Below are 26,910 nucleotides of genomic sequence, written 5' to 3'. Positions count from 1 at the left end.
CAGAAACACTGCAATTCCGGTTCCATCCAAGAACAAGTGAAATTAAACATGTGTTGTAGGAAGATCTCTTTTGCACCACGGCGTGACTCCCTTTGAACACTTCCTTCTGGGCTGCCTGAAAATTCAGGTGTACATTCTGAGTGCATCAACGCATTGTCATCGACACACAGTCACAATTATGCTGTTAGCAGTGTGTGTATCAAGCGTTGTAGTGCTTTTGCTGTTTGTGACGCGACGTGTATGACGTTGAGTGCATGTGAGCTAATTTCAGGGCTCACAGCAACCATGCCAAAACCTCGATTACGTGGGAGGACATCTTGGATCTGATCACCATAGAAACGAACTTGCGTGACCGCTAAGCGCAGGCGTAGAACGCAGTCGCGCAAGGAGATTTTGACTTGCTTGGGCTTGTTGCTGTGACAAGGACTGAGTCGTGAATGGTGAAGGAGATGGCCGGAGACTGTCTCACTATCTCTATTTCATTTCGGTAGTTCTTGTTTCCTTCCAAGTGGATTATTTCGCGAGCAGTGTTGGCCTTATCGGCCGAAGGCTTCATTCAGACTGTCCGCACACGGAGTCCTGCAAAAAGTAGCCCCGAGCAGAATCCTGCAGTCGTTGACGAAAGAGTTCAACATCTACAGCCGGGCAGCTACGCCGCTGATGCACAGGCGCGGGTGACGGGAGAGGGAAAGGACTAGCATTCCTTGACGGCATGGAGCAATGACTCACGTCGTGTTCTAGTTTTAGTTTCTCCGCCGTGAAGTCCTGTTGTGTAAACGTAAATATACGGCTGGTCTGCGAAGAGCCGTGTAGCGCAGTGGTGACGATGTGGAGTTGTGAATTATTTGATTCGCCACTCCGTTTCGTTGCAAGAGAACAAGTCCAATGGCTTCGCCGTTGTGCTGGCCATGTATTTCTTCGGTCTGCCATAACCATGATATCTCCTGGAGGACACAGCGATGAAGCGCCAGGCGAGTAGCAAAAACATTTCAAAAAATTGCTTTGCTGCTAGTGTTGTTTCCGCATTCACAACAAGTGCAGCGCGCGCGGTTCTTCCTGGCGGCTGCACTGCAGATAGGGTTGCCTTTGAAATGTTCGTTTGTGCCCGTCTCTGGCCCGATTTTGATGGCCAATAGCTTAAAATTTTCAGTAGGAAAATTAGAAGAACTTCTCTGAGAGACTTTTCAATTTTAGTACAATAATCCAAATCAGAATTACGCCTGCACCAACTGATACTTTGGCTCCATATGTGCGCCAAACCGTATCGATTAAAACAAAAAACTCTCGGACAAATCCTTACAATGGGTATTGAGAGTATGTTCCTAGAGTTTCAGAGGCCTAGGCAAAAGCATTGGTACAAATGAACATTTTGAATGCACCCCACTTTCAAGTTTTCAGAGATATCTGCCTGATCGCATGTACGCGATTCTGGCATGCTGGCTGGCTCGTGTGACAGCGGCCTGTCCAAAATGGCGCCCACGCTTTTGTGTGATGCTGTGAGCCCTGAATTTCTGCAGGTGATCCATACTTTCTTCCTGCCGGCACAAACTTACCACCATTGCGAGCACACTCCGCTACCCAGAATGCAGCTGCTGGTGGTCCGTCTTCTTCATCCTGCAGCGAACTGGACGGCATCACCCTATGAAAATGTGGTACCTTTATTTTTCGGCCATTGCAATTCTATTGTCAATGAACAGGAGTACTACTGTACTCATAACATTTACATCTGCATGTACGCATCAGCTGTGTGTTCTAATGGATGGTGGTAGTTGCATAGTGTAAGAGTGCACTCACTGATTATGGTGGCTCACTTCGAGGTCTTAACATGTAGAAATCCACCAGATTTACTCTACAGCGTCCTGTATGCTACGTGAGACAATAATGTCTCTTTTGTTTTGTTTTCTGAGACATTTGTTCATTGGTGTGTGTGTGTGTGTGTGTGTGTGTGTGTGTGTGTATGTGTGTGTATGTGTGTGTACGTGTGTGTACGTGTGTATGTGTGTGTTTGTGTGTGTGTATGTGTGGCCACATGCAAAATGTTCATGTCGTGGTTGTTTTGTATATGCATCGCATTTTGCACGTGATCTGGGTGTATGTGGTTTCCCCTTTTCTTCTCCTTCCTCTACAGGACCATCATCTATCAATTTACTTAGTATTATTTCGTTTTGCCCCTGAACAATTCTGTTGTGGCATAGGACATTTGTGATGAGCCGTCCTTGCCAGTCCACAATTTTTTTTACACACACACACACACAGCCTTTGGACACTGCAAGTCCTCAAAACGGGTTGACATAAAATGACAGGTGTTCTGTTCAGCCCACGGGGATTGAGTGTGGATGGGGTATGGAGGTTGCTGGTGGACCAGTGGCAGGCTTGGTCGACTCCTTGACTTGGCTGATCAAGGATATCATGCCACAAAAGGAGGTATGATGCCCAACAAAACTCTTGTAATGTCTTCTGGTGTCAAGCTTAATTTTTAACACGCTCAACTCGCCTGCACTTCGCAGCTGTACATTGTTGTTTTCCCCCAAGTCGCTTCAAGCGCTCTAGCAAGGCCCGGCACAGTGGTTTCTAAGAAACAGACTGATTGGGACTGTCCTGGGGGAAAGATGTGGCATCAATGAAAGATGACCATGCTTCCTCTACCGTAAGTAGTTCCAGTGCACTTGTGCATCAGTGATGAATACTGTGACAGCGGATCCAGGAGGGGTTCCAGGGGTTCCGCGGAACCCCTATATTTCGTAAATGTACTACTGGCAACCATATGCGTGTCCATGTACATGTATCAGCTATTCAGTTTTGACTGTACTGGAACCCCCTGTAGAGATCGCTGGATCCGCCGCTGTGTAAATCAACAAATTTTCGGCCCGGATTTCGGCCAGAACAAATTTTCAGCCAATTATACGTTGGCCGATAATAGCATAGGGCATCTGAGCACTTGCTGGGCAGCACTCTCATACCCGGTATTCTTGACTGTTTTCATCTCTACAGGTCCAGACCCGTCAACCCCAGGGGCTAGATGCTTGCCATTGAACAACAACGTCCGACCAAGTCGGCAGGAGGGCCAGGTATGTCTGATTCTCCATACCATGCTTGTCAGTTTCAGGTACTTTTGGCGCAAAAGAATCCAAATAGAAATGCCATCCATATGAACCATGTCGTCCGTGCCTGCTGTCACGGGTTGCGATTCTCTGAGTGCAGGGATCGATTTATCCGGGTTCGTATCGCAGTTTGCGAATCAAAATTCACTGGCTGCGATTCGCTTTTCGTTTTTTATCGCCCAAAACTGCGATGCACTACAAAGACCAGTTGTGTGCAGTCTACATGCGACTGTTGTACACACTGCTGACTAGGGAGTAGTATTTTACTACTCCAACCCAGTGGCGGATCCAGGACTTGGCCGAAGAGGGGGCCCAAGGTATCCGCCCCCCCCCCCCAAAACAAAACAACAAATACAACAACAACAAAGTCCTGAAGCTGTGAAGAGCAGTTGTTTTTAGGGTCCGGCGGATTCTGCCGGCAGAAAAATTGACAGAATTCGGTACTTTTTCTGGTAAGTTTTATGGATGTTTGGTATGTGGATAAAAATACTATAGTATGGAGCAGAATTCGAGGAATTGCCCGCCATAAGGTTTGTATGATTCTGCCAATTTCACTGCTTTTCGAGCAGAATATGCCACCTTTTCGAGCAGAATCCGCCGGTTTCTAGTTTTATTCCATTCTCACGACATTTTCAAACTGCACTGGAACATTTCCACTCGACAGCGGCCGCGACGGACCTTTGGACGGCTCTCCAACGCGAGCTCTCTTATCTACCGGTCCACTGAAGAACGACCTGATGTCAGACCCTTTCCTCTTCATCTCATATCTGAAGGTAACCCGTTGGCTACAAGCGAAGTAGAGAGCTAGAGAGCGTATACTTGTAGTTTCTGACAATTGAAAAAGAAAAAAGGAAGGACGAAGTCGACAGCACCGTGCACCAAACAGGACTTCAGCCCAACGCGATCGCTGCACTATGTACCAGGCCCTGCATTTTTGGCACGTTTTTCACATGTTTGAAGTGCGGCCGTGTCCTCAGGTCGCAGTGCGTACAGTAGTTGTACACCGGTACACAGCGCGCTGACTAGTACAGACTCATGCTCGGTGCGTGACACCATGTACCGGAGTGATCAGACACGTATAAAAGTACCCAGCACGCGTGACCCACTTGACACGCCAAGTAATTTCGAGCGCTCATTCTACAGTCTACTGTAATCCTAGACCAAGGTCGAAATTTTCAAAGGGGGGGCCCAGGCCCCCTGGGCCCCCCCCCCTGGATCCGCCACTGCAACCAACTGGCCTTTCCTGCTCAGTCCGCGCGCGGGTCGCGCTCTTTCGATTTTGGACACTGGACTAGCACTGGTCGTACACGACTGCAGTCTTCTGAAGTTTTGTACACGGCGGTGACTTTTCCTGATGTTCTCCTTTCTTCTTTCACTTTCAAGCTCAGTTTGTTTCTGTTCGACAAGGCACAGTTGAAGTAGACGGTTCTTAGTCTCATGTAGCCAACATGTCAGTGAATCTGATCAGTGATTCACTGTCCAGAAGAGAGACAAAGAACTGGACGCGCCAGGAATGTCGATTCGTTTCGATAAAGAAAAAGAGAAAAGCGAAATCAGTCGATGCGCTTTGCACGAAATGTCACGATCGTTTGAGTGCTTTCCTGAGGTTTCTTTGTCGAAGGAATCAGTGGAACTGCCCTGTTGAAGGACATTGTGTTGTGAAGAACTCGAAGTCGGATGGACGCTGAACATGTAACGTGCCCAAGCGAAAACTCTAACGTAAATATTCAGGTCGAACATTCGCTTGGAAAAGCAAATAGCAACTGCAGCTATTAAGGACGTTTAGCAATGCGAAAATTCGAACTTTTGGTGGTGGTGATATTTCGCGAAAATCTATTTCGAAAAAGAAAACTTGTGAGGTTTAGCAATGCGAAATGACTTTTTCTCGAAGTTATTTGAATCTTATAGTACCGTACCGTATATGCAGGTCAGTCTCAAGCAGGGGACTGTCAGGGCTCACCACGACCATACAAAATTCAAAAAGCGTCGACCACCATTTTGAAAACATGGCGATGCCGCCAAGGCCAGAGTTTGTGCAGTCATAGCGGCTACGCACCTGAGTTCATGCTCATCGATGTACAGCGATGTACAGTCTAGTCGTAAAATACCGGTATTTTACGACTCCCTGGTCTACTCAGACTTACTCTGTACAGCGAAGGGCCAGTGCCGAAGCGAATCTTGTTGTTTGATGTCGGGAAAGACACGCGGAGAAGACGTCCTTTCTCCAAGCCATCTTGGTCATATTTCTCAATCCGCTGGTGGGTGTCGACCAAGATATGTCCGTGAGGTACTGGTGAACTTGAGTCCTGGCATCTACAAGAATTTGCCGCGCCTAGCTAACCAATGTTGTCAGTAGAACTCAGCGTTTCCTGATCGCGACTCGGCACACTCTTTTCTGTTTGGCCTCGCAGCTTTCACGCTGCGAGTGGGAAGTTTCCTGGCCACAAATGAATCCCTTAGTCATGACCATGATGAGAGGTGACTGGTATGATCCCTGACTGGCATGAGTCCTTAGCTTGAGTCAACACGAAGGTAAACTCTTCACTTGGAACGCTTTCTGTCTCCTCCGTCCTTTCTTGTTGCACTTGCCGATATGCGCACGGCTGCCAGTTTTTGTTGGTGCGCGCGGCGACGCACGGCCGACCTTGATGTCTTCAAAAAAGTAGAACAGCGGTTCTCCTTGGCCGATTCTCACCATCGATAGCTCATTTTCAAGGTCTTGGAATTCTCTATCGGTTTACCGTCCCCGATTTTTAATTTTCTCTTCATTCACTTGTTCGCACGCCTTCGCGTTTGAGTGATTTCACCATCCGATCTCAACCAAACGAAGGCCAAATCGAAAAATTCGAGACGGTAACCCTCCAAAAACACACCTTCTGAACACGAATCCACAATGGCCTAATGTCTAAAACCAACGAATACAGCCAAGCTCCACTCAGAAAACACCCCACAATTGCAAGAAACAGCCCGTTTTGCCGTGCGCTGATTGGTCAAATCCAAATGACCGTTATTGACGCTTTGTATGGTCGTGGTGAGCCCTGACTGTAAAATTACTACTCCCTGTAGTCAAATGCGTACCGAGAAAAGAGAAAGTTACTTTCGCAAATCACTGCAACTTCGCGTCCAAGTTTTCGAAGTTTCAAGCTTTTTTCCTGTACTCATTCCCAGACTCGAATTTTCTTTCGAACTTTCGCGCTGCTAAACGTCCTTAATGTCCTCTTCTGTACGAAATCCTGCTATTGTACAGCTATACATGTAAACTTTTGATGAAGGAAAACTGCTAATCAATACTTGGAGTTGCTAGTCAATTGTAAAACTGTGTAGCAGTGACTGCTATGCAAAAAAATCAAAGTAAATCGATCCCTGGAGTGTGCACCCCTCCCTCCCTCCACCCCCCCCCCCCCCCCCCCTAAGGTCTGAGGTGTGACGACACTGTATTCCTAATGTGCGAAAATTTCATTTAAACGTGCACAACTGCATACGATGAGAGCCTGACCGGAATGTGTGCCTTTTGTTTGTGTTGCTGCAGGACTGCGTCAATACCACATCGCCACAGGACTGGTGACAAAAACCATAAGTATTTCCGTGATGTTTTGTTTACTAGACTGGCAGCCATGACAGTTTGGAACTTACGCCTGGGTCAACTACCTCTCCTCAGCCATTTTGCATGAAAACACTAAAACTCGCATCTATTGACGGTTATAGACCAAATATATTCAATGTATAAACACACAGAATTTCTTTGAATGTCATTGCATGAGGGTTTTTTTAAATAGTTGTGGCTAGTAGCCCATTATCTTCTTTTCTATAGGCGTGAAGCTGCAGAAAGCATCCAGACTAATCTGTAACCCAAAGCCATCAAGTTTGCTTCCGCGGCTACCTTGCAAATTTGAGACCATTACAGGGACTGCAGCTCATTTCTACCTATACATATCTACAAGTTTCTGCACAAACTGCTGATGAGGTTATCCAAAGATCTTCTCCTTTGCGACAGCACCCAATTTGAAATTGGCTGAGGAGGGGAGTGGCCTAGTGTATTCCTTTTCCGCAAACACTTCCACCTCCTTGACGTTTTCCTCTTCTGAGAAGATATCACTAGCTCTGGAGCAGCTACATGTGAAGATTTTATCATACAATAATCATTCCAGTTGTGCTTTCATGACGCTTGCAGACAATTTGCTTGAAAAGGACATTTTTATGCCTTCTGAAACAGAATTCGGTCTTTTTTCTTTTTCCCTTTGGAAGTGTTTGCGGAACTGTGATGTGGGTGCTTAATTGAATACTTTGCATTCATTCTATTCATTATTGCTTGTATTATTTGCATTATTTGGGCTGCTGTCTAAAATGATTTGTTTGCTCTTATGCCTCCCTGTAGTCTGTCAAGCCCAGCGTCAAGATGGACAACGAGCGCTACGGACATCACCGTCGTAACAAACATTCTAAGTATCTCTTTGCTGTGCATGTTAGACCAGTGCAACAGGTCTTCTCCGTTTCATTTTCTCCCAGACAAAAGCAAGTTTGCTCAACCTGAACTTCATTACCTTCCAACTCATTGGATCTTCAGCCATAACTTTTTGCACTGGTCTGTTATGAGTGTAGTTGGCGTTCTGCATGGTTTTCTATCCCAACCCCATCCCCAGTAGGCCTCTGCATACAGGGAGTTGGGTTGAACAGCAATGAATGCTGGACTGTTTTCATCCACCCTGGGTAGTAGCATTTTGCATGTAACCCTGCCTGCTCCCACATGCATAGTCTTTATTACTCAGTGGTGTTGTCTGCATGCTTTGACAATCCCCGTGGGTGGGTAGTTAGGGTACTGATATTGTAGTACAGGTTCATCGGTTTTCTATCTCCTGTGTTTTTCTTCTCCCCAGCCCAGGTCAAGCGTCGTAGACGGAGGACTTCATGGTGTCGCCGGAGCTGAGCAAGGTAAACCATGTGCCATTCTCTGTAAAGATTTATTGTAGCATAGCAGTAATTGCAGTGAGTTTAAGCCCCTTGAGCCTTGGTTTCACATGCAATGTCTCTACACGCATGCTAACATTCTACCTTTGGTCAGCGTCTCGGGTTCTGAGAATTATAGATCTCTGTAGTTAGCTTCACAATCACGTATAATGTCCTACCTTGGGGTGACAGTCCAGAGTCTGAGAATTGTAGCTGTCACGGAAGAACCTTGACTACTGGTCAGAGTGCTCGATGCACAACTGCATGCTTCCGTTTGAATTGTAGCTCTCCGTAGTTAGCTTGACAGTTGAGTCTTTTCTGTCGGACATACATTATAGTGTTTGGGTGGGAAACTGAACCATCCCCAGAATGTACTTTTTGTTCCTACCTTGCGCCTCGCTTTTGTTCTGTTTTCTTCATTCGCCTATGCTCATAGGAAGCTATCAGCATTTCAGCCTCCAAGAAATGTCGATGCTGCTCACCATACCCTTTGGTATGGTCTTGCACATCGGATCATGGCCAAGTCAAGGAGCCACCCAAGCCTGCCATCGCCAGCAATCCCCGTCCTGGGAGTTATTATTTTGGTCGAGGATGTGGGCTTGAACAGAACACCTGTCACCCTGGGAGGGGATGGGTTCTACATGTTTCTGTATATTGCTGGCTCTTTCTTTTCCAATAGGATTGTTGTATTGGCAGAGTAGCTGTGCATGCATGTTGTTGCTGCCTTCATTTCAGGGATAAGTCTTTCAGGATCACCGATGGATCTGGAAACAAGAATGGTCAGCGGCTAGTCTACATATGACTACAAGCTGGCAGCTGGGTGGTCCTGACAGACATTATTCCATTTTGGCTTTGGCCGTGTGTGTTCCTGTGGGTGAATGGCTCACGAATAATGACGTCGTTGGAGACGAATTATTCACTGAGATGGCAATGTGTGATGGGGAAGGGTATGGGTGCATACATAATTAGGTCAGCTGATTCATGAGGGCTGAACAGCCAAAGGCTTATGCATAAAGCTTGAATGCTGTGCTAATACATAATTGGGTTGCATCAAAGTGACCCCCCCCCAAAGGAGAGACTGTCCCAGGTTCATGCCCAAATTTTCCAACATTCCGACTCGATGCTGGTCAGTCAAGAGTACCCCTCCCAGATACTCTTGCTGTTAGTAGTATAGTACTATCAGCACAGCTGCATACTACAAGTACTTGTAGTATGCAGCTACGTACAGTGCTGGCAACTGAAATCCGACCCCCTGGGCGACGGATTTCAGTTGCCAGCTAGCACTGTACATGTACGGCAGCGTGGTTCAGTGAGGCTGGACTTGGTGATGGTGGACCACTCTGCCGTAAGTGAGTGGATTCCTCTGCGCTAAGGAGACGAGGAAGGCCTAGAGCTGCCTGTATTGCATGCCAGTCGAGCGAGGTAGAGTGCACAAGATGCAACGTGGTGTACCGTCTGACATTCACATGTTCCGAGACGTTTGTTGGAGAAATTGGCCGCAGTGTGGCAACGCGAACCAAAGCACACATTGTGACAATGTCCATGATAACTAGGTTTCGTTATGCATGCATGTAGTCGTATTCGGCTTTCACGTGCCACTTTTCATGCAACCAAGAGTACTCTTGATGTAACTAAACACTTGCAGCATCTATCTCTGACCATCAGTCTTATCCCAGAATGGCCAGCAGCAATGCAAAACGATAGCAAACCTTAGCCTCTGCTCATTGTTCTTTTGCGGTTGAGACATGTTGCCACACATCTGGATAGTGCAGCACCCGTGGCTGCGTTACTGGATGCATAGCGCAACGTTTGTACAACTCGAGAGCCTATGCTATGCCATAGCCTCTGGGTGAACATTTACGAGCGTATTATTACAATCTACACGAGCAGCCTGAACTTAGCTAATGCACACATGTGGCATGCTAACTAGTACCGGTACATGGCATGTATCTACAATGTACTATGTACTACAAGGTGCGACTCGTAGTTCTAGGCATTGGTGATGCTCGTGAAGTTGGCAGATTCTGCTCGAAAAGCATTGAAATTGCCAGAACCATACAAAGCTTATGCCAAGAAAACGGCAAAGTCTGCTCCTCTTCCTTATACAAACGCGCAGGAACCCCCCCCCCCCCCCCACGCACACACAAAACAAAAGAGAAGAGTAAAATAAACAACTAACTTCTACCGATTTCTGCCAGCATTACTAGTATCCGTCAAGGGCTAACTATTATCTAGTCCAGCCTTCATATCCGGCTGGGTGCGACCGGGAAGGCTGTATACTCTGAACGTGATGTTGTTTGTTTCCTGAGACCAGAGGCGATTATTACTGACTGGACATGCAGCTTCCAGCAGGTGGAACTATAGACACTCATCAAAGCACGGGGTAGTACTTTTTAAAAAGACTGCTGCTGACACAGTGAACATAAGCGGTGCTAGCAGATCTCGAGCAAGACTTTTGCAACAGACAGAATCATTCCTCAGTTGTAAAAGGCCGCAAGCAACAGAGTCGTATCGTGAGCGATCTCCTCTGCAGCACCTTACGCTAAAGAGGACTCCTCTGTGTGCGGTTGCCTCCCACTGGCTCCGAGGCTGCCGACGCCACCCTGCTAGACATGTCCAATTTCACGAAACCGGAGAATTTGGAGATTGGTGACCATGTCTACGTACCAAGATCACTGAGGGTGTTTGGTGCTCCAGAGACATACATCTATTGTCATCATGGTAAGTCCTCACTACACAGGCACACAGCATTTCAGCTGTGAACAATGAATAGTCGTATAATAATCACACATGCATGTACATGTACAACGTAGAAGGCGAAAGACAACTCCAACTTTCCAAGTTGTTTTGCATCTCGGAGTTTCATGGCCATAGTATAGAACTGATGATGAGAAACAGAAAGACAGATTCTCCTTTATTACTGGTATCGGTGCGGATTAACCGAGGGTCTGGCCAGATGTGCCGGCAGTTCATTGGTCAACAGGTACTGGTGTTCATATAGAAAATATCCAAACTCTCTCTTGTGAAAATATGAAACCTGAATGAAACCAATAAAGGTGGAGGGTACATGTATAAGTAGAAAGGAAAAGGACATATGGAAACGAGTTAAGAGTAACTCTCCACCACTGTAACTAGATACTATATACAGTCAGAAAGTGCAACAACTAGGCACAAAACTGACAGAGTACTGAGACATTCGACGTCCTGACACCTAGCTTCAACACATCTCCGTAGCGCTAACCGACAGCCTTCCAACTTGGAAGGTTCAAGGTTATGGAAAGACCAAATAGGGGAAGGCAAGCGCAACGAAAACGAGCACAAGCTACAGTCCCAACGGAACAAAGAATGTCGATTGTCACTGGACGATGACGAGACCAGTAGGCGATTTGACAAAGCGGTCTAACTACAATTCGAAGCAGCAAAGCAGCACACCACCCAACTTGGGTGGGTCAAAAATATCAAAGATAAGTTAAGAAGGGGGAAGCTTTGCGAGAACGAATTGTACAAGCCGAAATCTAAACTCCTACAGTACTCCTCATGCATGACATTGTGATGGACTAGTTGACTACAAAACAAGTTGTTTCACACGACGTACGTTTCGCCGTATGGTTCGTGACGGCTCATCAGGTGTGCAATTTGAAACTCGGGTATTGAGCCAATAATAAAAGTAGAAAGGAAAAGGACATATGGAAAAGAGTTAACAACTTGTTTTGTAGTCAACTAGTCCATCACAATGTCATGCATGAGGAGTACTGTAGGAGTTTAGATTTCGGCTTGTACAATTCGTTCTCGCAAAGCTTCCCCCTTCTTAACTTATCTTTGATATTTTTGACCCACCCAAGTTGGGTGGTGTGCTGCTTTGCTGCTTCGAATTGTAGTTAGACCGCTTTGTCAAATCGCCTACTGGTCTCGTCATCGTCCAGTGACAATCGACATTCTTTGTTCCGTTGGGACTGTAGCTTGTGCTCGTTTTCGTTGCGCTTGCCTTCCCCTATTTGGTCTTTCCATAACCTTGAACCTTCCAAGTTGGAAGGCTGTCGGTTAGCGCTACGGAGATGTGTTGAAGCTAGGTGTCAGGACGTCGAATGTCTCAGTACTCTGTCAGTTTTGTGCCTAGTTGTTGCACTTTCTGACTGTATATAGTATCTAGTTACAGTGGTGGAGAGTTACTCTTAACTCGTTTCCATATGTCCTTTTCCTTTCTACTTTTATTATTGGCTCAATACCCGAGTTTCAAATGGTACATGTATAAGTAAAAAATAATAACAATATACCTCAAGCAGCCGAGCCTGTAGCAATATACCCGACACTATCTGACACAGGCGTACCTACGAACTGACCTAGCTGGCACGTGCACACACACACACACACACACACACACGTGCGCACGCGCGCACACACACACACACACATACATGTACACACAAACACACACACACACACACACAAACTATGTTTAAAAAACCTTTTAAAACACACGCACTTCAACATCACCCACCTAGTATGTGTAACGTACTTCTTCTTCCCTGGTCTGTAGGGATTGTGGCAGAAGTGAATGGCAACAAGGTGGTCATTGGATTTGGGACCAAGGTGGATGAGGCAGCGACCGAATCCTTCAAGCATGTAGGAAAGTTGGTGCGAACAGCTGTGATCAAACTAGCGACAGCCGCTGCCAATGTCCTTTACAGCGCTGAGATCAAGCAGGAGGAGATCTCTTCATTCGTGCACAAGGGTCGAGTTTACCTGTACACGTATGACACGAAGGCCGAAGGTGACGAGGTTTACTTAGAAGGATGCAACCCCGATCATATGGTGAACGCAAAGCATGCCGCAGAAATTGCCAAAGTCTTCCTGGATTGCCAGCTATCTGACCAACCATTTGGTGCATACAATCTGGAGAAATGGAACTGTGAATGTTTCGCTACATTCTGCAAGACTAACCATCGTCCCATCGAGGAGATTCGGAAGGCAGTGCAGGCCCTGGGCGTAAGCGAGAGTGTTGACAAATCATTCTTACTCGAGAAGAGCAAGGCAAGAACATTGCAAATCGAGAGGCTCAAGGAACGGGGTTTTGACGTGGGCAAGCAGCTGGAAGAGGCGGTGTTTGGAGATGACGATGGTATAGACATACCCGGTGCTAGCGGAGACAAGCCAAGCAAGAAGGAGAGCAGCACAGGCAAAGATGCAGCTGCTGGTGATACCAGCAACGACGGGATTGTGATTATGCTTGCCCTTGTAGTGCTCATTACCTGCCTTTTCTACCAGTTCTACAAGCAGTAGGCACTCTGCTGCATCACATACACTAACGTTCTGCCCACTCCCCACTCCTTCCCCCTTCTCTGCCCCCCCCCCCCCCCACTCCCTCCGCCCCGCTCCCTCCGCCCCAAAGTACTTTGAAGTACACAAAGCACAGCTAGCACGCCACTATAGCAGACAGTGTGCATGAAAGTGAAATGGTGGAGGTATGGGTTCCAGCCCACGGCGGTGTGCTGGGTGACTGGGTCTCACCTGGGTGTGGCCAGCAGTATGTGGCCAACATGAGCACTGGTCCAGTGGCAGTACTAGTAGTAGTAGTAGTAGTATACCTACATGTGCATGATTGTACTTGCATGCCTTTGTGCTTGTTTGAAACTGATTCCTTCTATTTGCTCTGCAACTCTCAAGAAGAATCCGTCTTGCCAAGCACACCAGTGTATTTGATGCTGCGATGCATGATTTTTATATTCTGCGCTAACATCATATTCCTGGAACTACCCCTGCAGGCTGCCACCCCAGCCATCAAAGTAACTTAGTTTCTCATTACTGTTTTCTGATGATCGCTTTAAAATAGCTGTTAGTGCGTGAAACCTTTTCATCCTCTTGTTGGCCATCATGATTCATCATGTGTCATGTTGCGAACAGCCCGCCTACATCATGAGGGGACATGACTGTACACTTACATTTACATGTACAATGTGTGCTGCTGCATCCACTACCACGCAGCACTACCTTGATGCTTCCAAGTGCACCCTGGCACATTCAATTTTTCTTGACCAGCACCCTGCTCATTTACAGCACCACCCGACGCTGCGTTCGTCTCCCCCTAGCTAGGTCTACCCTATTCGTAAATTCCCCTTTCTTTTCCTCCTACTCCACGTGGCTCCAACTGCCTCCCAGTGTTAGACAAGCTCCAGATATGCCCAAATTCCGTACCCTCATCAGACAGCTCTTCAGTATCTCCCAGTAAACAAAATCACAATCACCACTTCCGCTGCATACAATGTAGCTCGCTGAGCATCCCATTGCTTTGTAAGTTGCTAATCCCCTCCCACTTTGTGTACGTGCTCTTCATCTTCTTTTTTCTCTTCTTCCGTGGTTGGACATGCCACGAGGTGCAGAAATAAATGTAGTTCGATTACTTACTGAGTAGTATGCACTTGAATCGATTCATGAATCCATTCGCATGCATTCAAGTCGTTCGATTTTCATGTCATGAGCCCTGGAATCGATTCGCATTCACATGGTGTGATGTGAATAGTGCGAATCGATTCGCGGGCATAATCGAACGCAGCCACTGATGAGTGATGTAGATCTACATGTACATGACGGATATCCGGTTCCACAATCATGCTCACACACAGTGCACGTGAAACTACACAGTCAGTAGTCATGGCAGTAGATCTAGGACTGACACGTGACAGTGACACTGTGTAGTGTAGACAGTGTACTACGACTACTGTACCTGCTTTTCCCACTCCCAGTGCTGCCAAACCGTCCAATTTTTCGGACAGTGTCCGATTTTTGAAGGCTCTTCCGAAAACCGGTCCGAAAAAGGAAACGTCCGAAAAGCAGCCAAAACGGTTAGGGAATTACATGTAGTAGTAGTAGTAGTAGTAGTAGTAGTAGTAGACTTATTATTTTGATAGGGAAGGCCCTACAGAGTACAGACGTTGCCGTCTTGTTACAGGGAACCCTAAGTGCTCTTTACAGAGTGAAACAAAAACGGATAGATGCTCAACCTGACGACACGAGACAGGCAGAGAATTCCACCTATCAGCGCCAAGGAAAGAAATAGAGAACATGCCATATCTAGTGGTAGCAGCAGGCAAAGAAAGTGAAGAGAATGATTGCCCTCTAGTGCGCCTCTCGGTGCAAGTAGCAGCCGACTGGAGGGTGAACATTGAGGAAAGAAGAGGACTTGTAAGCTGATGAATACAGCGGAAAACAAAAATAAAAAGCCTCAAGTTGAGACGAGATTCGAGGGAGTATAACTTAGCGTGCCGCAAAACAAAGACAGTCGGGGTACGGCGAGGGAGACCAAAAACCTTGTTCATGCTGATATGACTTAAAGTAACAAGGCGAGAGTATAAAGATGGTGTAAGACAGTGAGCATACGAGTTGCTGGCGTATTCAATAGTGGATTGGATGAGGGATAAATAAAATATTCGCTTAGTTGTGTGGTCTACTGTACGGCGGGCCGCGGCAGCGGCGGAATGCTCCTATCTTCTTATAAACAGATGTACGTACATGGTTGACTTGATCCTCAAAGGTGAGGTGTTGGTCAATAATGAGGCCAAGATAACGCGCTGTGGCAGAAGGTCGAATATCGACACCACTGCATGCAATGGTAAGATCCGGCGGAAGAGGCAGAGCCTTCTTCCGAAGCACCATGAACTACTTCGTTTTCTGGGCATTCAAGATGAGACCAATGCTTCCAAGGTACATGTACGTATTTAGTCTGTTCAGCTCACTTGTCAACTTGTGCTGAAGTTCTCCAGTAGACTGACAGTGTATATAAAAGGCGATATCGTAGTACTTTCCTATGCAGAAGTCCTGTATTTTCACTTTCAGCGCAACTGAAGGCACAAATCACAGTACCTGTACAGTAAAAAGGCTAGCGCTTACTCATGCAATACAAAATTCATGACAACTTCGGGGCAAGAGTACGCGACTCGTACATGAAAACAGTTTTCATGTACCGGTACATGACATTGTACTCTTGTTCGGGGGTGCCATATCGGTTACCATGGCAACGGAGCGAATTTTCATGGTATTTTGGGTGTTATTTTGAATTCTTTGGAAAAAAGTTTGCTGAGGAGAAAAATTCGCACCATGTGGCCAGCCTTGGCGGTGAACATGGTGCAGGGTGTCCGATTTTGGGCGAAAATTATTTGGCAGCACTGCGTGTGTGTGACTCCCCATGGCATTGATCATGAAGATCTGCGCCACAAACCTCTTCTTCCAGTCATTCATTCCAAACATAGAAAGGATTGTAACGTTTCGAGCCAACAAAGCGAAGGGGTAATGGCTGCGCTTTACCACTTAGTGCTCGCTATTGCTTTCTTTTCAGCAATCCAATCAGGTTTTGTTTATCGACCATGCTCTGCGAATAGAAAAGATTTCGATTGCAAGATGCGGCAGCTAGCCATCGACTATGCCAGGATATTGCAACCCGATCGCTCCAAGTTGCACTTCCAGCAAATAGCCGATGCTCTGAACGGTGCTCAAGAGGCACAGGATTGCAACGTTAGTGTTGAGCACATTCCCGACGATCATCCCGATAGACCGAAGTTCCCCGTCTTCGAGCTACCCAAGGCAGGAAAGATGCTGTATGTGGATGCGAGCAAAGGCAAAGACACCAATGCTGGAACGGAGTCACTGCCCCTGCAAACAATTGGACATGCTGTAGAAGTTGCACGTGGTTCAGGCGGTGCTACTATCATCTTGCGTGCGGGGACCTTCTACTTAGCAGAGGCAATCGTATTGGGAGCCGCGGACAGTAGCCTTGTGTTTCAAAACTATAATGGAGAAGAGGTTTGGGTGAGTGGAGCTATGCCAGTCAATCCCAAGTGGAGTGCATTCAATACGTCTGGTGCTAATGTTTATGTTGCCGACTTATCAGCCCTGAAATTGGACGAAGTTCTCGGCATGCATGTGAACGGAATGCGCGCAATTCGTGCTCGCTATCCTAATGCCGACCCGGAGATGGGTTTTGGAAGCAGCCTTCAAGCCAATCACTGGCTACCGCCAGTGTCAACCGAGCCAGAAAAGGAAATCCATCCAGACAGACCAGTGCGAAACACAACACACAGCGCCTTCCAAAGATATCAGCTAGGATTAGGTGGTGTGTGCGCAGGCTTCAGTCCCCCAGCGGGCTATTGGTGCGGTAATCACACCGAGGGTGGTGGTGCAGCAACTTACGTCATACCTTCAGGAATGGTTGCCAATGCATCAGTTCTACCTCATATGCCATATAGGGATGGTAGCACAGCGATCATCCAAGCCTGGCGTCCTGGTCACTGGGCAAGCTGGATGTTTGATGTGTCAAAGTATGATGCGGAAAGCGGTACATTCACTTTCGGGAAAGGTGGCTTCCAGGGTGCTAGAGGCAACGACAACGGAGATGAATTCTACATTGAGAATGTAATGGAGGAGTTAGACAGCCCCAATGAATGGTTCTATGATGCCAAGACTGCAAAGATGTATTTCTGGTACAATGGCACAGGTATGCCTCCAGCCTCAACGGTGTATGAAATCCCTCATATCAAAGTACTTTTCAATGCTACCGGCACTCAGAAAGCTGCAGTGAAAGGCATTCAGTTCAAGGGTATCAACTTCCGTGACACAGCGTACACGTATCTTGATCCTCATGGCATGCCAAGCGGAGGAGACTGGGGTCTACAGCGCACTGCAGCTCTGTTCTTCGAAGGCACCGAGCAGGTGGTGGTCGACTCTTGCCTGTTTTCTCGTCTTGACGGCAACGCACTGATGCTGTCTGGCTACAATCGTGAAGCAGTTATTGAAAACAATGAGTTTGTATGGATCGGTGATTCAGCCATTGCACAGTGGGGCTACACGAGTGGCACAGAGGTGTCTGGATTTGGCTGGGATGGCACTGACGGTAATCAACCTCGTGGAACTCAGATCATTGGTAACTTTGTCCACGAGCTGGGCATCTGGGAGAAGCAGTCATCGTTCTATTTCCAGGCCAAGTCATGTCAAAACCTTCTTGAGCGCAACATCTTCTTCAACGGCCCTCGAGCTGGCATCAACTTCAATGATGGATTTGGCGGTGGCTCGAACATCAGTGAAAACTTGCTTATGAACACGTGTAGGGAGTCAGGAGACCATGGACCGTTCAACAGCTGGGACAGGCAGGTATGTGTAATTTTAGTAGTGCTCCAATGCCTTCTTGACATAGACAACTTTATGGTATGACTGGCAGTTTTAGAGTGGTGAGTGATGCTGCACACGTAGCACTGGTCCGATACCACCAAGGCCATTTGTTGTGTGCATACAACGGCTGCAGTGCAGACTTTGACCATGTACTTTGATGTAACTGTGGGAGTGAAATTGGAAATATGAAAGTGCAGTTGGCAAAGTATCAATTTCACTTGTCCACCTGCATTCACATTTCCCTGCATCTCACTGCGGATCCGGCATGTCCGAAAATGGGGCAGATAAGCAGGGGTCTGCTGTGCTTGGACCTTTCCATGTTTGCATCAAGAACCAGGGTTTAGTTGTGGAGGGGTTTGCGACTTCAAACTGATAGACCACTTGCAGCATGCTGTGTTTCAAGTGAATGCTGACAGGGGCGTAGCCAGGATCATGGTCAAGGGGGTGCCCATAATTTTCTTCCAAAAACGTTCTTTTGAGGAATCTTGTAAATGTATGCATAATATTATTGTATGCATTCTAGTGCGGTGTACACCTTGAATTATTTATGTATTATGAATGTCTCCAGCTTGCCATTCCACCAATCTACTTCCTCCGCGTCATTAAAATTGTTGCTTCCCAGAGAGATTTTTCGAATTTATTTTGTCCACTCGAGGGGCAAAGAAATCAGCTAGAAATTGAGGCAGAGCATTGTCGACGGACCAAGCTTTAGTTTGTGGCCTCCCGCTTCGCTGCACTTGCAGCTAAGGTCGACGTCTTCATCAGAGTTTGAGGCAGACCCTTCAGCAGACACGCGTTCAAATTCATGTCAAGAAACTTCGTTTTCAAGCGATCCATGCCTCCAGGTGGATGAAGGCAAGTTAGCATTTTTCAAGTACACTGTAACGACCTTCCAGCGGGGTAGGGTAAGCAGTTCCGCACCTTCTTTCCTTGGCAAGCGTTTCGCTGATTTTGTCGGTGTTTTCAGACCTGCTACCTTCGCAGCAACATGCGCCACAAGTAGCGCATTTTAGGAGTTTGAGACCACTTTGTTCATGGAGTAACTAATACTTGCACACTGACTGCAACGGAAAAGTGCAAGCACGTGTAGTACAATGCAGTACTCGCAGATCTACGTAGCATGCACCCAGTCTGGGCTGAGGGCAGTCGCGGTTGTTTGATCATACAATGCATGCCAAGCCAGACCCATGGTCGAAATTTTTGAAGGGGGTGCTTTGGCACCCAAAGCACCCCCCCCCCCCCCCCCCCCCCCCCCCCGCCTACGCGCCTGGCTGACTAGGTCAGGCATTGTGAATGCTGAGTAAGTTGAGGTCTAATCCGGGGTATCGAGCAGAGGCAGTCAACTACTGTGCACTTTCCGCATACCAAGTACATGAACATATAATCGGAAACCAAGAATACACTCTATTTGGGATGGCGACTTCATTGTCCTGTGGGGCCTAGCACCGCACAACCCACATGTCTGAAAGCCATGCATGGATTTGCTCTTCCTGCACAGGTGTTTGTAACTAAAGTTGCTGATGGAAAGACAGCGACTGACATCAAGGCGTACGACATGATCCAGCGCAACTTCATGATTGCCAATTACAACAGCCAGGAAGCTATCGACAATGACGACGGCTCATGCTATTACGAGACTCATCACAACTTCTTTGCGTACTCTGGGAACGGGATGAAGAACGACATAGGAGGACATGACAATCATCACCATCACAATATCTATGCATATGTTGACATAGGATTCTTGGTGAGTGATCAGCTAGGAGGTCACAATGACATGTTCTACAACAATACGGTTATCCTAAACGGGGACACCACGTATGGCTTTGGCCTGTGCTTTGGTCCTGGGAAAGTAGTTGTGCATGATAATCAGATCTTTAGTCCGACTGGCAATGTGAGCGAGTGCTTGATGCCATTGAAGGAGTGGCAGAAACAAGGGAACGATCCAGGAACGCAGGCTTTCCCATATCCGGCCAGTGAAGACATGTTCATCAATGCTGTAAGGACTTTGTTGAGCATTGACATCTCTCTGTAATCTCATGCAGCATGCATGTACATCATATATGTATGCACATCATATATGTATGTACATCATATATGTATGCACATCATATATGTATGCACATCATATATGTATGCACATCATATATGTATGCACATCATATATGTATGTGCCATTGGTGAGTACACACTGTACTTGAAGTACAGGTACACATATACGGTATTTTCCAGAGTGTAAGCCGCACTGGAGTTACGTATAAGCAGCACCCACATTGTGTTTGTCACGAAATCAGACATCGACACTGTATTTCATCATGTGTATTTGACCATCATAGTATAAGCCGTACCGACTTTTTTTCCCTATAGTATACTACAGTAGGAAATAGTGGCTGCAACTTCAGCGATGATTTGTTAGGAAAGGGTTGCTCCCCACACTGGAGCTCGCGCTATTCCGCCGACTTGACTTGCCTGGCTCACGACTGGCATCCAGAGCACACGAGAAGTCCATCGAACCTTCGACTCTGCAAACCTGCAAGAAAGCACCACTCCCTGCTCAATACACAGTGTTTCGGGGAATTCGCCCCTCATCAGTTGAGCTTGAGTAGGCTGAGGAAGATTGTGCCTGAAGAGCACCACTTGTATAGTGCTGTCCAGGCACAAACATCACCAGGGATACTAACCTACAGAGACGCTCCGTTTCCAGCGCGACAATCACCTCGTGAACAGCAGATAGCAGCATGAGTCAGTGTCGCTCCTGGACGGTGAGAGCATATGTCGAGGACTCTTGCAGGTTTGCCGAGTCGACGGTTCGATGGACTTCTCCTGTGTGGATGCCAGTCGTGAGTCAGTCAAGTCAAGTCGGCGGAATAGCGCGAGCTCCAGTGTGGAGAGCAACCCTTTCCTATAGTATACTTTACTCATGTGTATTGAAATTTGATCTCGTGAATATGTCTTGTGCCCAGCACCAGTGCCTAGCGCAGAGTTCACTGGACTGGCTGCACAATGTCCGGTGCTAGCTGACTCGTACGATCATAATAATGCATTAGCGATCAGCTCTGCAGCAGCCGGGTCCTGCTCAGCTTTTGAATGCTAACCATTAAAATGCATTGTAGTCTTCTTCACTCAACTTATAGTTTCCTACAACTGTCAATAATGCAATCACCTCTATTATTTTTGAAGTGTCAAACGCGTTGGCACAGAGTTCAAGTATGTAGGCAGTTGGGCTTCCTTCTCTTTATTTTGAGTTTGACAGGGAACAGTGAAGGGCTTTCTCCAGTCATAGCATGACCATTTGCTTCAGTGTGACGTCACTTGAAGTACTGGTAGCAATGAGATAGTTGCATGCAAATGTTAATTTCCTTCCACTGTATTTGTGGTGCTGAAATATTATAATGACATGAGTACTGCCATTTAACCACAAAAAAATGATGTCATTTTCCCTAGTAGTGTTCAAATTTAATGTTCACATTCATAGATAGTGGTAACCAACAGAACAGCTTGGAGGCTTCCAGTGCTTTTTAAACTACTATAAAGACAATACCGTGATCCTCAGCTGCATGTAGTTCCTCTTTCAACGGTCTAAATCTCATCAGTGTCCTGCAGTATGGCATGTCAGCACAGCCGCAACACATCAGCTCAGTGATGTATCCTCTCATCACCGAGAACAGGCACAAAAAAACTGACCGCCGGCTCAAATAACCCCTGAACAATTTGAGTCGATCTGAATGGTTGCCAGGTAAGACTAAATTGAGCTTGGAAGTTCAAGACTAGTACCTGTGCATGCACATTATGGCAGGGCCAAGGTCATTGCATGATGCATGAAACAAATCAGTCCATGCCGACATTCACCTGCTTGTTCGCGAAACGGCAACAATGTTACGGGAACTTCAGTGATGGGACAATGATAGCAGGTGACTAAAGTGACGACACACTGGTAAAGCAAAGAATTCCAAGCAGATCATGTGAAGCCAGCCTCAATGAAATGCCAAATAAGTGATAAATTTGCACTTTCAGGAAATATTAGGAAGAACCAATGTACTAAAATTGCACATGGATAAAGGATACTTGTATGTTTAAAAAAAGATTGAAAACGTAGAAATGGGTGGACCATTTTGCAACTCACAACAAAAACGCTTGAAGGATAGAACTGGGGAAATCAAAAGCGGAGAAGCAAAAAACTGAATTTCCGGCAATATCCCCAAGCTGAAATACTAGAGCCAGATTCATGTATTTGTTTCTAGCATCATGACAGGGAGTATACTGATAAGGCTTAGTCCAGGAGATTCGTCTTGATATCGAGGAGCTCGGAAATGGCGCTCACCAGAGTCTCATCTGGCGGATATGGTGCGGCAGTAGTTCCTTTGTCATTGCCCTCCTTCTGCCACTCGGCCAGTGGTTTTCCGCACTCTGTGACTTTGCCTGTCGGCGTGTAAATCTTGTTGTCATGAACAACAGTTTTTCCGGGTCCGGAGCAGGTGCCGCGTCCATAGTCGCCATCTTGCTTCAATACAACAGTGTTCCCATAGAACATGTCGTTATGGCCTTCAAGCTGAGCACAGATACGGAACCCACTTCCAACATATGCATAGATGTTGTCGTGATGGTGGTTATCGTGCCCATCAAAGTCGTTCTTCATTCCGTTACCGGAATACGCAAAGAAGTTGTTATGTGTTTCGAAGTAACAGGAGCCATCGTCATTATCGATTGCTTCTTGACTGTTGTAATTGGCAATCATGAAGTTGCGCTCGATGTTGTCGTACGCTTTAATCACGGAGGCAGTCTTCCCGTCCCCGACCTTCGTCACAAACACCTAGCAAGGAAATGACACACGCACGCGTGCACACACACGTACACACATACACACACAGACACACGTACACACGCAAAAACACACACACACGCATGCAAACACACACGCATGCAAACACACACACACACACAAACACGCACACATACAGCAACATCAATGAGCTGGGTGAAAGTCTGGCATCATCCACACACTGTTCATTGTAAGTAAGGCTTGGTAGCAGTTGAAGCAGACATCACAGAAGTTAACTACACCAAGTAAGTCTTGGCAATAATTCCAATGAATTGATGAAGAAAACAATCTACATACCTGCCTGTCCCAGCTGTTGAACGGCCCATGGTCTCCTGACTCCCTACACGTGTTCATGAGCAAGTTTTCACTGATGTTCGAGCCACCGCCAAATCCATCATTGAAGTTGATGCCAGCTCGAGGGCCATTGAAGAAGATGTTGCGCTCAAGAAGGTTTTGACATGACTTGGCCTGGAAATAGAACGATGACTGCTTCTCCCAAATTCCCAGCTCGTGGACAAAGTTACCAATGATCTGAGTTCCACGAGGTTGATTACCGTCAGTGCCATCCCAGCCAAATCCATACACCTCTGTACCACTCGTGTAGCCCCACTGTGCAATGGCTGAATCACCGATCCATACAAACTCATTGTTTTCAATAACTGCTTCACGATTGTAGCCAGACAGCATCAGTGCGTTGCCGTCAAGACGAGAAAACAGGCAAGAGTCGACCACCACCTGCTCGGTGCCTTCGAAGAACAGAGCTGCAGTGCGCTGTAGACCCCAGTCTCCTCCGCTTGGCATGCCATGAGGATCAAGATACGTGTACGCTGTGTCACGGAAGTTGATACCCTTGAACTGAATGCCTTTCACTGCAGCTTTCTGAGTGCCGGTAGCATTGATAAGTACTTTGATATGAGGGATTTCATACACCGTTGAGGCTGGAGGCATACCTGTGCCATTGTACCAGAAATACATCTTTGCAGTCTTGGCATCATAGAACCATTCATTGGGGCTGTCTAACTCCTCCATTACATTCTCAATGTAGAATTCATCTCCGTTGTCGTTGCCTCTAGCACCCTGGAAGCCACCTTTCCCGAAAGTGAATGTACCGCTTCCCGCATCATACTTTGACACATCAAACATCCAGCTTGCCCAGTGACCAGGACGCCAGGCTTGGATGATCGCTGTGCTACCATCCTTATATGGCATATGAGGTAGAACTGATTTGTCAACGACCATTCCTGAAGTAATGCGATATGTCACACCACCACCTCCTGCAGTATTACTACTGCACCAGTATCCCGCCGGAGGAGTGAATCCATCGCAGGAACCACCGATACCAAGGACATATCTTTGAAACATCCTTGGGGTCGTGTTGCGTAATGGCTCTGCAGGGAAGATGTCCTTGTCTGGTTTTGGAGGGTGAATGGGCGGGAGCCAATGCTTAGCTTTCAATGAACTTCCGAAACCCATCTCCGGGTCGGCATTAGGATAGCGAGCACGAATTGCACGCATTCCGTTGACACGCATGCCGAGAACTTCGTCCAATTTCAGGGCTGATAAGTCGGCAACATAAACATTAGCACCGGATGTGTTGAATGCACTCCACTTGGGATTGACTGGCATAGCTCCACTCACCCAAACCTCTTCTCCATTATAGTTTTGAAACACTAGGTTACTGTCAGCGGCTCCCAATACGATTGCCTCTGCTAAGTAGAAGGTCCCCGCACGCAAGATGATAGTAGCACCACCTGAACCACGTGCAACTTCTACAGCATGTCCAATTGTTTGCAGGGGCAGTGACTCCGTTCCAGCATTGGTGTCTTTGCCTTTGCTCGCATCCACATACAGCATCTTTCCTGCCTTGGGTAGCTCGAAGACGGGGAACTTCGGTCTATCGGGATGATCGTCGGGAATGTGCTCAACACTAACGTTGCAATCCTGTGCCTCTTGAGCACCGTTCAGAGCATCTGCTATTTGCTGGAAGTGCATTTTGGAGCGATCGGGTTGCAATTTCCTGGCATAGTCGATAGCTAGCTGCCTCATTTTGCAATCAAACGACTTCTGGTCAGCTCCTGTTCTGCTCACGGCGATGAGCAAGAGCAGAAATGCCAGCAAACGCTCCATATCGATATCGCGCTACCGTAACGATGATATTGATGCAACCCTCCGAAACCAGAGTTGAAAATCAAAGATAGTCCTCTCCACCCTCATGTGTACGATCTAGTTGAGAGAATATGCACCACCCACCAAGTACTAGTGATTACATGACACGTAGTTAGTTTTGAGGCGGCTGCGAAACGCCGTTGCACTTGTTATTGCTACCTCTGAAAATGCAGCAATGGGTAGCTCCAAAATAGGTCTGTGGCCGGCAAAGAACTGCTTCTCCAGATATATCTGCTGAGCGCACAACCTCACGTGATGACCATGATGACCTGAGCCGCAGAGTGGGGGTAGTGTCATGCGCGCGCTGACCGGCCATGCATCGTTGACCACTCATGGTTGGTAACATCTTCTGACCTACCCTGTACTGTAGCCTGGTGACAGTGGTGTAGGCTGTAGTGTACAGTACTACTGGCCAGGTTAGGCCTGGGTGTAGTGCCTTTGTAGATCTGCGCCCACTCACTGTCTGGTCTCTGCCCAGTCCGGGTCTTATGATTGTCTCGTGACCTCCTGAGTAGTGCAGTACTTCTAGTACTACTGTACTACTACTAGTACTAGTAGTAGTAGTACCGAAAAGTACCGCCAGAGCGCCCCACCATCTCATCCTTTCGTGGTCGCATTGTGGTCTGCTGTCTGTAGGTCATACGACACGAACCTTGTACACATTTTGCACGTTTTGCAGTCAATCCGTACCTTCAAGCGGACACAAGCTCCACACCAGGGAGTAGTACAATACTCCCTGCTCCACACAAAAACCTGCCAAGTGTGACAGTACACTAAGATTCTCACATCGTACACACTTCGTTGCACTCTGCCATACGATTTTCCTTTCTCTGGCTGTAAAATCAAGGTGGGGCGCTCTCGCGAGACGGGGCGCTCTGGCGGTACTTTACGATACAGTGAAACCTGTCTAAGACGACCACTCAAGGGACATTCAAAATTTGTGGTCTCCAGATGGTCTCCTTATCCAGGGTCATTTGACTGGAACTAGCATCCCTTGGCCTTGGTACATGGTCCTGGTGGCAGTGGTCTTTTGGGGCAGGGGTCGCCTTGTCCGAGTGGTCGCCTTGACAGGTTTTACTGTACCGTAAAGTACCGCCAGAGCGCCCCGTCTCGCGAGAGCGCCCCACCTTGATTTTACAGCCAAGGGAAGACAATCGTATGGGAGAATGCTACTAAGCTTGTACGATGTGAGAACCTTCGTGTACTAAGGTCACACTTGGCATGTTTTTATGTGGAGCTCGCATCCGCTTGAAGGTAAACTGGATACGGATTGACTGCAATGTGTGTACAAGGTCCGTGTCGTATGACCAACAGACAGGAACCACCTCCACAAGACGACCACGAAATAGGCCCTAGCGGATAATGCTCGAAAAGGTGGCAGATTCTGCTCGAAAAGCAGTGAAATTGGCAGAACCATACAAACCTTATGGCGTGCAATTCCTCGAATTCTGCTCCATTTCTTTATCCACATACCAAACATGCATGAAACCTACCAGAAAAAGTACCGAATTCTGCCAATTTTTCTGCCGGCATTATCCGCCAAGGCCTACCACGAAAGGACGAGATGGTGGGGCGCTCTGGCGGTACTTTACGGTACTACTCACGGGTGTTTCGCAGTGGCCACTCGTCAAGATGGCGGCAAATCCGAGAGTACAAAAATTTCGACTCTGCCTATGGGCGCGGCGGATGCGAATCTCGCACGTGCATGCAAAATCTAGCCTTCTG

The 26,910-nt window shown here is 47.2% G+C and overlaps 3 protein-coding genes and 1 long non-coding RNA gene across 4 annotated transcripts; 3 read left to right on the top strand and 1 right to left on the bottom strand.

The window, feature by feature from the left end:
* Window positions 1–1,287: 1,287 nt before the first annotated feature.
* LOC135814573 (uncharacterized) lies at window positions 1,288–8,987 on the top strand. Its single transcript, XR_010553197.1, has 3 exons — window positions 1,288–3,068; window positions 6,631–8,030; window positions 8,482–8,987. It is a non-coding gene; the product is annotated as an uncharacterized LOC135814573 (long non-coding RNA).
* Window positions 8,988–10,347: 1,360 nt separating this feature from the next.
* Window positions 10,348–14,429, top strand: LOC135813615 (uncharacterized). The gene is made up of 2 exons (XM_065326690.1): window positions 10,348–10,766; window positions 12,583–14,429. Exons 1-2 carry the CDS (start codon window positions 10,658–10,660, stop codon window positions 13,323–13,325), a joined length of 852 nt encoding a protein of 283 aa, XP_065182762.1. The 5' UTR covers window positions 10,348–10,657; the 3' UTR covers window positions 13,326–14,429.
* A 1,833-nt stretch (window positions 14,430–16,262) lies between these two features.
* On the top strand, window positions 16,263–21,485 carry LOC135814572 (uncharacterized). The gene is made up of 2 exons (XM_065327706.1): window positions 16,263–18,182; window positions 19,699–21,485. The coding sequence occupies exons 1-2, from the start codon at window positions 16,329–16,331 to the stop codon at window positions 20,233–20,235; spliced, it is 2,391 nt and encodes a 796-aa protein (XP_065183778.1). The 5' UTR covers window positions 16,263–16,328; the 3' UTR covers window positions 20,236–21,485.
* Window positions 21,486–22,086: 601 nt separating this feature from the next.
* Window positions 22,087–25,343, bottom strand: LOC135814571 (uncharacterized). The gene is made up of 2 exons (XM_065327705.1): window positions 23,317–25,343; window positions 22,087–23,010 (listed from the first exon to the last, which is right to left on the bottom strand). The coding sequence occupies exons 1-2, from the start codon at window positions 25,144–25,146 to the stop codon at window positions 22,471–22,473; spliced, it is 2,370 nt and encodes a 789-aa protein (XP_065183777.1). The 5' UTR covers window positions 25,147–25,343; the 3' UTR covers window positions 22,087–22,470.
* Window positions 25,344–26,910: the final 1,567 nt, after the last annotated feature.

This window comes from Sycon ciliatum, chromosome 4, assembly GCF_964019385.1.
Source record: "Sycon ciliatum chromosome 4, ocSycCili1.1, whole genome shotgun sequence".
Taxonomy (NCBI): Eukaryota; Metazoa; Porifera; class Calcarea; order Leucosolenida; family Sycettidae; genus Sycon; species Sycon ciliatum.
This window is presented reverse-complemented; position numbering and strand designations above follow the sequence as displayed.

What these genes read in the sequence shown, in the direction of transcription:
- LOC135814572 (XM_065327706.1), top strand. Translation starts at nt 16,329, where the DNA reads ATGGCTGCGCTTTACCACTTAGTGCTCGCTATTGCTTTCTTTTCAGCA. An exon ending in TCAACAGCTGGGACAGGCAG is followed by an intron (nt 18,183 to 19,698) that starts GTATGTGTAATT and finishes CTTCCTGCACAG; the next exon opens with GTGTTTGTAACTAAAGTTGC.
- LOC135813615 (XM_065326690.1), top strand. Translation starts at nt 10,658, where the DNA reads ATGTCCAATTTCACGAAACCGGAGAATTTGGAGATTGGTGACCATGTC. An exon ending in ATACATCTATTGTCATCATG is followed by an intron (nt 10,767 to 12,582) that starts GTAAGTCCTCAC and finishes CCTGGTCTGTAG; the next exon opens with GGATTGTGGCAGAAGTGAAT.
- LOC135814571 (XM_065327705.1), bottom strand. Translation starts at nt 25,146, where the DNA reads ATGGAGCGTTTGCTGGCATTTCTGCTCTTGCTCATCGCCGTGAGCAGA. An exon ending in TCAACAGCTGGGACAGGCAG is followed by an intron (nt 23,011 to 23,316) that starts GTATGTAGATTG and finishes TTTCCTTGCTAG; the next exon opens with GTGTTTGTGACGAAGGTCGG.